The sequence below is a fragment of the Hemibagrus wyckioides genome, linkage group LG21 (assembly GCF_019097595.1).
Source record: "Hemibagrus wyckioides isolate EC202008001 linkage group LG21, SWU_Hwy_1.0, whole genome shotgun sequence".
Lineage (NCBI taxonomy): Eukaryota > Metazoa > Chordata > Actinopteri > Siluriformes > Bagridae > Hemibagrus > Hemibagrus wyckioides.
Window position 1 is genome coordinate 562296 of NC_080730.1, and position 12575 is coordinate 574870.

The window sequence follows — 12575 nt, forward strand, 5'->3', positions numbered from 1 at the left end:
ATACCCTCATTGGGGGCGGAGCCCCCCTTAAATGAAAATTCTAGAATCACCCCTGGACGCCACGGCAATAGATACTAATCACCCGTTAAATAACAAAGTAAAAAAGAAATTAGTCTACAGTATTTCACACCTCACAAGGAATAGTCCATTTTATTACGGTTACTTTTCTCAGAAAGACATTCTTGATGCCGTATGCAGCAAACTGCAATCTCCGGAGGACGCAGCATCCGAAATGAGACACAGTGAATATAGAAACATATGGGCGGGTCACTGCCTCTGACTACTCCAGTTATCCAATCAAAGGACGGGAAATTGCTGATGTAATCGTACGCCTGCTAGATGGCCCCAGTGACACCAACTCCAAATCTGATTGGTTAATGGAACAGTTTCATTGGCCCTTATTTTAAGCTCCGGGCGCCTGCACTATTGATTCTGAAGGTCTTGAGGCAGATTTCTTTACCCTGGAGACACATGATGTCATCCACTGTCTGAAATATGATTGGATAAATACTCTTATCATAAATATACACTACTGGAAGCAGCGCAACCAAGAGAAAAGCTATGAAATGTAGAGAATAGACTATTGGGAATAATTTAATACACATTCATGAAAAAATATATTAAATATATTAAAATGCAAGTCAGTGATTCAGGTCACTGCTGTTTAGGCCAGCAGAGAAGGACTTACTGCCACCACTGATAGTTTGTGTGTGTGTGTGTGTGTGTGTGTGTGCAGTGTGTCTGATGCTGATGGGGAGATGAAGGTGAGAGAAGTCGCCAGCAGACCTCTGGTGCAGGATTTACTGAATCACGAAGTGAGAAACACTGACACTCTGACTCACTTAATAATAATAATGTAATTTATTTAATAAACAAACAAACAAACAAATGCATTAGAGATGGTCTTTTAAAATGGAACTGTATTATTAGTTTGTGTGTGTGTGTGTGTGTGTGTGTGAGGATAAAGGTTCCATTACTCTGTACACTCTATCAGTGAATGTAAAGAGAAATGTGTGTATTATGATGATGATGATGATGATGATGATGATGATTTCAGGACTGTTATATTGTGGATCATGGAGGCGTGAGGCTGTATGTGTGGAAAGGGAAGAAAGCGAATAAAGCTGAGAAACAGGCAGCAATGTCCCGAGCTGTGGTGAGATACAGATCTATTTAAAACTTAATAATAATAATAATAATAATAATAATTATTATTATTATTGTTATTGTTATTGTTATTGTTATTTTTTATTTATTTATTTATTTATAGCGTACTCTGCAGGTTTAAAAGAAAAAGCTCACTGTGTAACAGACTCATTCAGACCTGTACAAATACAGCACAGACAATAAATACAAATATTTATTTTATTAATTAAATTAAGGTAAAATAAGATAAAAATAATGTCAGAGTGTATATTGTGTTTCCCTCATTAAACTCACTTATGGAGCAGAGAATTAGAATAGAATTAAAGAACTGCAGTTTTATTTAATAAAGAATTCAGTGTTAATGTGGAGGATTTAAAGATTAAAGTGTGTGTGTGTGTGTGTTTAGGAGTTTATAAAGCAGAAAGGTTATCCTCACAGCACTAGCGTGGAGGTGGTTCATGACGGAGCGGAATCAGCGCTGTTTAAACAACTGTTCCAGCGCTGGAGTGTTAAAGACCAGACAGTGGGGATGGGACGCACAAACACTGTGGGGAGAATCGGTACGCCTCTGTGTGTGTGTGTGTGTGTGTGTGTGTGTGTGTGTGGGTGGGTGTGTGTGTGTATGTGTCAGATCAGATATCACTCATGACATATCACTCAAATAAAATAAAGCTAAGCCTGTTTATACTATTATTATTATTATTATTATTATTATTATTATGTAATCAGCCAAAGTGACTCAGGAGAAGTTTGACGCCTCGATGCTGCACGTGATGCCTGAGGTCGCGGCGCAGCAGAGGATGGTGGACGATGGAAGTGGACAAGTTCAGGTACAACACACCACAACAGGAGCACAAAGAACTGAGAAACACTGTAACAAACCTGTGTGTGTGTGTGTGTGTGTGTAAATAAAGACATTATTTAGTTGTTGAGAAATAATAAGAGGACAGAATTTGAATATTTGATAAACAGATAAAAGGTGTGTTGTATTTGAATTACTTGGGAATTTGCATACGTGTAATTATGCATGAATGATTTTTTCTGAAATATTTTTGTTTTTACATGTGTGTGTGTGTGTGTATGTGTGTGTGTGTGTCCTCAGATCTGGAGGATTGAGAATCTGGAGCTGGCTGAAGTGGACTCTAGTCTCCACGGTTACTTCTATGGAGGAGACTGTTACCTCATCTTATACACATATGAAGTTAACAACAGGAAGAACTACATCCTGTACATGTGGCTGGTAAAGATCATCGTATACTGCTGTAACATCCTCCAGGATGTGTGTGTGTGTGTGTGTGTTCATGGAGAGATGGAGAGATCTGCTGTAGACATTTAAATAAAGTGCTCCCACATTAAGATCCACTGAGAGTGAGGGTTAAGGACAACAGGAAGCTATGACCATATAAGGAAAAAAGGTGGAGCTCGGTGTATAGACAGTATTATCAGGTTTTTAAGAATATATGGTCAGTGTTTCCTCTTCTGTTGCCATGGGTGCATTCCCATGAATATATTTAATACATTTAACATGAATATATTTAATACATTTATATTAATATTAAATTTATATTTATATTAAATAAATAATTAATGTGTGTGTGTCTCAGGGGCGTCACGCATCTCAGGATGAGATAACGGCCTGTGCATTCCAGTCGGTGACCATTGATCAGCAGTACGGGAATCAACCTGTTCAGGTGCGAGTGACCATGGGCAAAGAGCCGAGACACTTCATGGCCATGTTTAAGGGCAGGATGGTGGTGTTTGAGGTATTTATTATTCTTACACATGTTCTGTTACTCACAGACAGACAGACAGACAGACAGATAGACAGATAGATAGATAGATAGATAGATAGATAGATAGATAGATAGATAGATAGATAGATAGATAGATAGATAGATAGATAGTTTGTATTATAAGGATCTTCAGAATTCTTCTGGCTTCTTGTTGTTTCTGTTGTTAATAAAGTCCTGTATTTCAGGGAGGAACCTCCAGGAATTTGGACACAGCTGAAGAGCCCCCGGTGCGTTTCTTTCAGGTTTCTGGAACTGATTCATCCAACACCAAAGCCATCGAGGTTCCAGCTGTCGCGGCTTCTCTCAACTCTAACGATGTGTTCCTGCTGAAGAGTGAGAGCGTGGTGTTCCTGTGGTACGGCAAGGTCAGGAACCTCCACACACCTTCTACACCACTCATCACTACTCACTGACATACTGCAGTTCTGTCCTGAACTCTACAACACACACACACCATGTGCTTGGTAAACTGTAAAGTGTAAATAAGAAGACTTCTCTTTAACCCTGGGATTTGGGACACTCGGTGTGTGTTGTTCCTCTTTTTTGTCTTTATTTTCATTAATTTGAGGCTTTTCTGTTTCAGGGCTCAAATGGAGATGAAAGAGCGATGGCTAAAGAGATGAGCGCTTTTCTCGGGAAAGGGCTTTCAGAGGAAATCATGGCTGAGGGACAGGAACCCATCGAATTCTGGCAGCTTCTGGGAGGAAAAACGCCATATGCAAACGACAAAAGGTAAAGTGAGGCATTATTGATAACTGTGTCTGTTTCTGTTACGGAGAGAATATTTTAATCTCGTGTCAGTAATCTGCAGTGAGCTGGAGATGGAGAGGTGTCAGGTTTCTCACCCAGATAATCTCCGTCTCTCTGTGAAATAATGAAACGAAGACGAAGAGAAACAGTGATGTAGTGTGTTTAATAAACGGGTGTTTGTTCTCCCACTCAGGCTGCAGCAGGACGTGTCTGACCACCAGCCCCGTCTGTTCGAGTGCTCAAATAAAACAGGAAAGTTCATCGTCACCGAAGTGTCTCAGTTCACACAGGATGACCTGAACGAGACGGACGTCATGCTGCTGGACACCTGGGACCAGGTACGGCTTCATCACACCGCCTCTGGAAACTCCTCCTACCCTAAACACATCTCATTACCATTTATAATTATTATACATGTCATAACAATCATTTTACTACAACAACTTATAGAATGAAATATAGAATGATGTAATAAATAACATTTAGAAAATTAAATGCATAGAAAATCACTTTAGATGAATAGAATAAAGTCTGAGGGAAATAAAGTAATGATGAAATTAGAATATAAAAATAAAATAAAATAAAAATACAAAAATAAAAATACATTAGATAAATCCGATGTGGCTGTGTTAATGAGATGATGGGTGTGTGTCAGGTGTTCCTGTGGATCGGGGTGCAGGCCAACGACACGGAGAAGAAGGAGTCCGTCACCACGTGTCAGGAATATTTGCGTACACATCCCGGAATGCGAGACCCCGAGACTCCCATCGTTCTCATTAAACAGGGCTTCGAACCCCCAACCTTCACCGGCTGGTTCCTGGCCTGGGATCCGAACAAGTGGAGCGTAAGATTAATATTCATCACTCGCTCATTAATATTCATCTTACACAGAGGTTACAGGGATCATGGCTTTGTACACTGCATACAGTCTTACAGGAACTGTTCTTTGTATCATTAAGGGTTCTTCACTTCCAGTCCAGAGATGAGGGACACAGTGCTGTAGGGTTCTACACAGAACCAGAGAGATGACAGAAGCTTTTATTGTTCAACCTGTGTGTAGTGTGTAAGAGTGTTGTGTGTGATCCTCCTGTAGACAGACAGACAGACTGATAGATAGATAGATAGATAGATAGATAGATAGATAGATAGATAGATAGATAGATAGATAGATAGATAGATAGATAGATAGATAGACAGTCAGACAGACAGATAGACAGACTGACAGATGGATAGATGGACAGACAGATAGACAGACAGATGTGACACTGGATGAAATGGTTCTCACTGAATTGGTTTTGTCTTCTTCACTTCTTTCACTGGGAATCTTGAACTCACCTCATTATTGTGTGTATTTTCATGTCATGTGTCATGGTGTGGGTGTGATTAACGTGTACATGTGTGTGTGTGTGTGTTGTGTGTGTGTGTGTGTGTTTTGTGTCAGGGTGGTAAAACCTATGAGCAGCTGAGGGAGGAACTGGGCACGATGGCAGAAGCAGTGACCATCACCCCCCAAGCTGGAGGAGGAGGACTCACTAATGTACACCTCTGTCTTTACATCACTCTGTTCAGTCCATCATCACATACTTACATTCTACTTACAGTGAAAGCAACATGTGTGTGTTTGTGTGTGTGTGTGTGTGTGTGTGTGTGTGTGTTCAGGGTGAGAGCGGTGGTCAGAGCAGCGCCGCTGCCGAAGAGGATAATCGAGTTTATGATCCTTTTCCTCTGGAGGAACTCATCAACAAATCAGCTGAGGAGCTCCCAGAGGGAGTCGACCCTGCCCGCAGAGAGGTGAGACAGACAGACAGACAGACAGACAGACAGATAGATAGATAGATAGATAGATCATTTTAGGTGTTTTCTCAAAATATCACCTTTATATTAAACTTTGAACTATATATATAGTATATATACTCCTCTCTATGTCTCTGTCACCCTGTTTCTCTCTCTCTCTCTCTCTCTCTCTCTCTCTCTCTCTGGTACAGAAACATCTGTCGGACGAGGATTTCTTCTCGGTATTCCAGATGTCTAAGGATGGGTTTTATGCCTTGCCGCAGTGGAGACAGCTGGACATGAAGAAGAAACATGGATTGTTTTGAACTCCTTTGTGTTTAGCAAAGTGCTAGGAGTTAGCAAAAATGCGTCCCATCAATGAAGCTCTATTCTTTATGTGTGCGTGTGTGTGTGCGTGTGCGCATGTGTGTGAGTGTGTGTGTAAAAACCTTTACAGATTTAGAGGTTATATTTTCTGTGCCTGAATCAGACATGTTCTGAAGTATACACATTCCAGTAAATAAGGAGTAGTTTTTTTTTTATTATTTAGCGTCTTTCATGGTTTATGGGATTATTAACGAACTTTCCACGCTTTTAAATAATGTACAGACATCAGCATGAAGTATATTTAACCATCAGGACTAAATGCTGGCATGTGGAGTCGTAGTGTTATTGTTTAAACATCAGCATTTAATTTATGAGTCCACAAATCTGACCTCATTCATGTGAAACACACGAGCTCTGGAATAACATAACACTGTTGAACACAGTGAAATATCTCAGATTACTGAGTCTCCTAAAAAAACGATTTTATAAAAGAGTCTATTGTAGACTTCCTACACACACACACACACACACATATACATGCACATACACATGTATGACCTGAAATGCAAATGCATGCTGATGGAAAATGAAACAAATATATGCAAATGATTGCTTCTAGGTCACACACACACAGAGAGACACACACACACACACACACAGAGACACACACACACATACACAGAGACACACACACACACATACACAGAGACACACACACATACACAGAGACACACACACATACACAGAGACACACACACACACATACACAGAGACACACACACATACACAGAGACACACACACATACACAGAGACACACACACATACACAGAGACACACACACACACATACACAGAGACACACACGTACTGAACAGTGCAGTGGCTTTGTGGATTCGTACTTTATTCATATTTACTTCACATAACCATGATGTTGTAGTTACTGTGTGTTATTGTGTAATTTCAAACTGTCTGTAAAAGATTAAAAAATGATAAAGAAATAAAGAAATAAAACTCTAAACAGAATGAAGGAACTGATCACTGCTGTTCTACATTTGAAATTCAGGAATAATGCAGTTCAATCGTTTCTACATTGTGCACAAAATATAATGAAATATATTTCAGAACTATTATAAAATCCACGAATCATGTAGTATGTTTATTTACATTCTATAATATCATCGCGTAAACCTTTATAACGATGTAATAGCCGTGAAATACTACACAAGGATTACACGGGTTCCTCAGATCACGCATGCGCGGTCATGTTGGACTCTGCACCGTGTACGCATGCGCAGTGTAGTCCTTAACGCACTGACTCACGGCTAGTTACGCAGCTACGAAAACATTAGGAGGCCGTAACGAGCAGGAACCGACCCAGACGAGCGGCACCACACAGAACCGACCCAGGTACACGGTGTTCGTTATTCATTTTCCTCTGAGATGAGTTATTTTGATCGAACAGCCTCGTGTAGCTACAGATTCGATCAGGAATATTCGAGAAACGTCAGCACTCTGGAGTAACAACAACCCGCAACTGACTGACAGCCGCTAACTGTTAGCTCTTAATGCTAATCCGACACCACTTAATGCTAATTTGGCACAACGCTACACGGGTTTAAAATATATAAGTTAAAGTATATAAGTTCAGTTAAAACAGTGGCTTATAGCTGTAGCGTGTAGCTGTGCTGGCTCAGGTAGCAGAATGTAATCTGAAACTAGCCTGGTTTGCTAATGCTGCCGATAACGCTGGAGTAAACGCCCACGTAGCTCATATTAAATGTTATTAAATATTATTAAATATCGTTAAGTCTCTACAAACTCGCTGAGGAATAGATATAGAATGATACACATTTAACTTTACACACGACTCAATCTGCTTATTTGTTCAGCTTTTACCTCCCTGACCCTTTTCTGTGTTAATTATTCACCGGAACACCAAACCGCGGCGTACTGCATTGTAAACACCGTGTTTCACCGTGTTAGCCTCAATCACATTTTATTGTAGACATATTGTACAACAATTCACTATTCACTTTTTTATTTCTTAAATGGAAAAAGTTAGGCACAGAATGGAAAGTGAAAATGTGAAAGAAAGAGAAAGTCATAACAGAGCTCGAAGAAGAGTCAAAATGGAGATGATTCAGTTAGGAGAGGTGTCAGTATGGATATGATTCTGTATTAAGATGATTCAGTAAAGAGAGGAGTCAGTATGGATATGATTCTGTATTAAGATGATTCAGTAAAGAGAGGAGTCAGTATGGATATGATTCTGTATTAAGATGATTCAGTAAAGAGAGGAGTCAGTATGGATATGATTCTGTATTAAGATGATTCAGTAAAGAGAGGAGTCAGTATGGATATGATTCTGTATTAAGATGATTCAGTAAAGAGAGGAGTCAGTATGGATATGATTCTGTATTAAGATGATTCAGTAAAGAGAGGAGTCAGTATGGATATGATTCTGTATTAAGATGATTCAGTAAAGAGAGGAGTCAGTATGGATATGATTCTGTATTAAGATGATTCAGTAAAGAGAGGAGTCAGTATGGATATGATTCTGTATTAAGATGATTCAGTAAAGAGAGGAGTCATTATGGATATGATTTGGTATTAAGATGATTCAGTAAGGAGAGGAGTTAGTATGGATATGATTCGGTATGATTCATTAAGGAGAAGAGTCAGTGTTCACATTGATATCTGGGTTTCTGTTAAACTGCGCTGTGATAATGACCTTTGTAACGAGCAATGGAACAATAATTGTAACTTACAGTAACTTCAGCAGTATATAGTGTGTATATTTATATATATATATATATATATATATATATATATATATATATATATATATATATATATATATATATATAAATTGTATATATATTGTATGTATTTTCTCAGTGACATGTAATGTATGTATTGCCCACCTTGCTAGGAGTTTGTATATAATAATAATAATAATAATAATAATAATAGTCTAAGCCTTGACTAATGACTTAAATAGAGAATGGGTTTAATGTAAAAGTGTAAGATATTAGATATAATTGAGCACACTGAATCGAGTTAATGTCCACAATTCTATAATACAGAATGTTATGTAGCAACAGCTGTACAGATGTTAGAGTCTGGAAATTTTGGGAATAATATTTCAGTATGATTATATTACCTTGATGTCACATGTTTTTTCTTTTCTTTTTGATGAATATCTGGATTTAACAATCTGAATGTAAAAGCTCTTTTTAAGTCTCGTGAATGATTTTCCATGTGTAGGAGTTGAACTTGGTATCTACACGGCGGAAAGATGAATGTTTTCGACCGCAACATCAACTTTGACGCCCTTTTCAAGTTCTCCCAGATGTAAGTTTAAGAAGGATGAAATCTTTGCTCATGTCTTGTTCTGTATTTTTATATTTATTTGTTTATTTTCCCCAGTTCCCGCTCCACTCAGCAGCACCTGAAGAATGTGTACGCCAGTTTGTCCATGTGCATGTTCGTGGCAGCGGCCGGAGCGTATGTCCACGTTGTCACACGCCTCTTTCAGGTAAAACATCCCGCCTCTGTGTTTTATCACATGACAGTTCCTGAGAAAGTGGGCGGAGTTTTTTGCAGGTTGTGGGGTAAGCACTAGGGATGAGCTTATATAAAATATATTTAAAACTATTGACCGTTGAAAATCATTTTAGAGAGTATGTTTTTAATCCTGCTGTACCCTGTGTAGTGAACATACAAATATGAAGGTGTTTTTCTTTTTGTGTTTTGTGTTTTTGTGTGTGTGTGTGTGTGTGTGTGTGTGATGTCAGGGTGGGCTGCTGTCCGTGTTGGGTTCCCTAGCGATGATGGTGTGGCTCTCAATGACTCCACACAGCCCTGAGACAGAGAAGAAGAGACTTGCTATTCTCTCTGGATTCGCCTTCCTCACAGGTCATCATCATCATCATCATCATCCTCATTCACAACACAACAGTAAAATAACAACTGTTGCAGGCCAGAGGTTGATTGTTTTCCTGAAAAAGCATGCCTCTGAGTGTTTTATTCCTCTCACACCACATCACTGTACCAACCCTTTATTATTAATAATGTCACTGTCAGAGCTGCTGTTACAGAGAATTAATCAACACTCAGGAGCAGTGTGGTGAAATAAAACCTTATTACTCAGATTATTACATGTGTTATAGGTGTGGGACTTGGACCTGCCATGGATTACGTCATCAGCATCAACCCAAGGTATTTTAGAGACACAGAACATGATAAAATCTTAATGGAGGAAAATGTGCTGCAGTGTAATGTGTTTTATCATAGTTTAGAGTTTAAGTGTGTGTGTGTGTGTGTGTGTGTGTGTGCAGCATCATCGTTACAGCGTTTCTTGGCACCTCAGTCATTTTCGTCTGTTTCACTCTGAGTGCTCTTTATGCTCAGCGCAGGAGTTACCTGTTCCTCGGAGGTAAACATGCAAATATGTTTGTCTGTAATATGTGTGTTGTGTGCTTGCGTAATGGGTGTGTAATGTGTGTGTGTTTCCTCTGTAAGGTACTCTGATGTCTGGCCTGTCCATCCTGCTCCTGGTTTCTGTCCTCAACATGTTCATCGGCTCGGTTGCTCTCTTCAAGGTGAACACTTCAGAGTGTTTTTGTTGTTAATGGAGATGCTCTGGTTAAGAGGAGTGTTTAATTAGAGAGGAATTTTGCCTTGGTCTTTGTGTGTGTGTGTGTGTGTGTGTGTGTCCAATGTGAAGGTAGACGTGATCTGGTCCTGACCACACAGAACTCTTTCTCTCTGTATTCTCAGGCTCACATGTATATCGCTCTGGTCATCATGTGTGGGTTTGTGCTGTTTGACACTCAGCTGATCATCGAGAAGGCAGAGATGGGAGATAAAGACTACATCTGGTAAGCCAACTCTACAGTCTGTGTGATTACACCACGCTGAGTCAAGTACCAAGTTTAAGTGCAGCATAATTTACAACCGAGTTTTTATAATCCAGACACTTGGTCAGCTATAGAACTGAACACAACTGAGATTATGTAGAAAAAGTCTACAATTGTTTTTGTTAATTGTCATAAACATAAACAATTCAAAGTAAAAAAAATCTCCAAACTCTAGAGTAAAACCATGTCCTGTTTTATGGTGATGTTGATATCACACGTCATCTCCACACATGCGCTAACAGCTTTAACAAAGTTTTATAGAAATATATATTTGGAAAGGTTTAAAATGAAGACAGTGCTGTTGTGAAGATTATTGATGAGTTTATTCAACTTGTTGATTCTCCTCTCTGTAGGCATTGTGTGGATCTGTTCCTGGACTTTGTTACCATCTTCAGAAAGCTCATGGTCCTGCTGGCTATGAATGAGAAGGTACTTGGTCCATGCTAGTGTTTACTGTGATGAAGCTTTAATATTACACACACACACACACACACATACACACACACACAGAGGATAAAATGTGTTTCTTTCAGTATGACAATACATCAGAATGATCAGGTGAATAAAAAATATAAATTTAATGCATTCTTTTAAAACATGGAACATTTTGCTGCACTTTGTGAGGTTTCAATAAACTAAAATAATCCTTTATCGGCTTAAATAAATCTACCTCATGCTCATTTATTACATTTACTTATTTTATAACTGATGTGTGGTTTTTGGGTGATTCGAATAACTGGTCCTACTTTTTCTGTTTTCTTCTGCATTTGTTTCAGGATAAAAAGAAAGAGAAGAAATAAACACTCGTTTGGCCAAAAACTGAAAAAATCTGTGATCTGCAGTTTTTTGCGTCACACGTTGATCTAACATTAATTACCAATTGAATTCTTCTGATTTTGTACTCCAGTGTCTTAATTTTATTTTAGTTTTTGAAGGTTCTAATGTCCAGGTGGTGCAGTAACCCGGGGTAATATAAAATACTTAAACATGCCCTATTATTATTATTATTATTATGATTATTATTATTATGATTATTATTATGATTTTGAAATGAATGAGTTTTATTTGGACAGCTGAAATGTGATACTGGACATAAACCTGAATAAAGACTAAGAGTAGATGAGTTGGTTTTTGTAAATAGAGTTAGAGATTTGACGAGACTTTAGCTCCGAATTATTGATAGGATTACCCCCTTGTCATTTCTACAAGGTCTTTGCCAATTGAATCATATTTCTCACAAGATTAGAAGTTGAGAAATATTATTTGTATCTTGACCCTGCCAATATGAAGGTACACTTTCTCTTTCTTGCGTTTAATCTTTATTCATTAGAGCTGCTGTACATGCCAATAGTCTAATATGAATAATTGATTGGGTCGTTAGTGATGACGGGGGCGGAGTTAGAGCTACTGATCAGGGTTTATGTTAATGACTTTTCCTTTCTCTAATCATCCCTCCTTACTGCCAATTCTTTTGCCATATTTTCAGAAAAGAAACAATAAACTGTGATTGAACATATCACACTGTGTTGAATCCAAGCCCATTTATTACACCTGTATGTAGCTATAAACACACACACTACAATCATACACACACACTACAATCACACACACACACACTACAATCACACACACACACACACACACTATAATCATACACACACACACTACAATCATACACACACACACTACAATCACACACACACACACTACAATCACACACACACACACTACAATCATACACACACACACTACAATCACACACACACACACTACAATCACACACACACACACTACAATCACACACACACACACACACACTATAATCATACACACACACACTACAATCACACACACACACACACAC

The 12575-nt window shown here is 38.7% G+C and overlaps 2 protein-coding genes across 2 annotated transcripts in view; both read left to right on the forward strand.

Moving 5' to 3' along the window:
- avil (advillin) overlaps positions 1-6548 on the forward strand; it is a 15179-nt gene extending 8631 nt beyond the window's left edge. Inside the window, exons 8-20 of the mRNA XM_058374137.1 lie at positions 737-815; positions 1058-1156; positions 1553-1706; positions 1876-1976; positions 2249-2386; positions 2751-2909; positions 3125-3304; positions 3523-3671; positions 3883-4027; positions 4345-4533; positions 5131-5226; positions 5349-5480; positions 5675-6548. Coding sequence (XP_058230120.1) covers positions 737-815; positions 1058-1156; positions 1553-1706; positions 1876-1976; positions 2249-2386; positions 2751-2909; positions 3125-3304; positions 3523-3671; positions 3883-4027; positions 4345-4533; positions 5131-5226; positions 5349-5480; positions 5675-5788 — 1735 coding nt within the window. The 3' untranslated portion in view covers positions 5789-6548. The remainder of the gene's footprint in view (positions 1-736; positions 816-1057; positions 1157-1552; positions 1707-1875; positions 1977-2248; positions 2387-2750; positions 2910-3124; positions 3305-3522; positions 3672-3882; positions 4028-4344; positions 4534-5130; positions 5227-5348; positions 5481-5674) is intronic.
- A 509-nt stretch (positions 6549-7057) lies between these two features.
- On the forward strand, positions 7058-12227 carry tegt (testis enhanced gene transcript (BAX inhibitor 1)). The gene is made up of 10 exons (XM_058374080.1): positions 7058-7196; positions 9057-9143; positions 9219-9327; positions 9587-9707; positions 9962-10010; positions 10130-10227; positions 10314-10393; positions 10572-10672; positions 11065-11140; positions 11488-12227. Exons 2-10 carry the CDS (start codon positions 9088-9090, stop codon positions 11509-11511), a joined length of 714 nt encoding a protein of 237 aa, XP_058230063.1. The 5' UTR covers positions 7058-7196; positions 9057-9087; the 3' UTR covers positions 11512-12227.
- Positions 12228-12575: the final 348 nt, after the last annotated feature.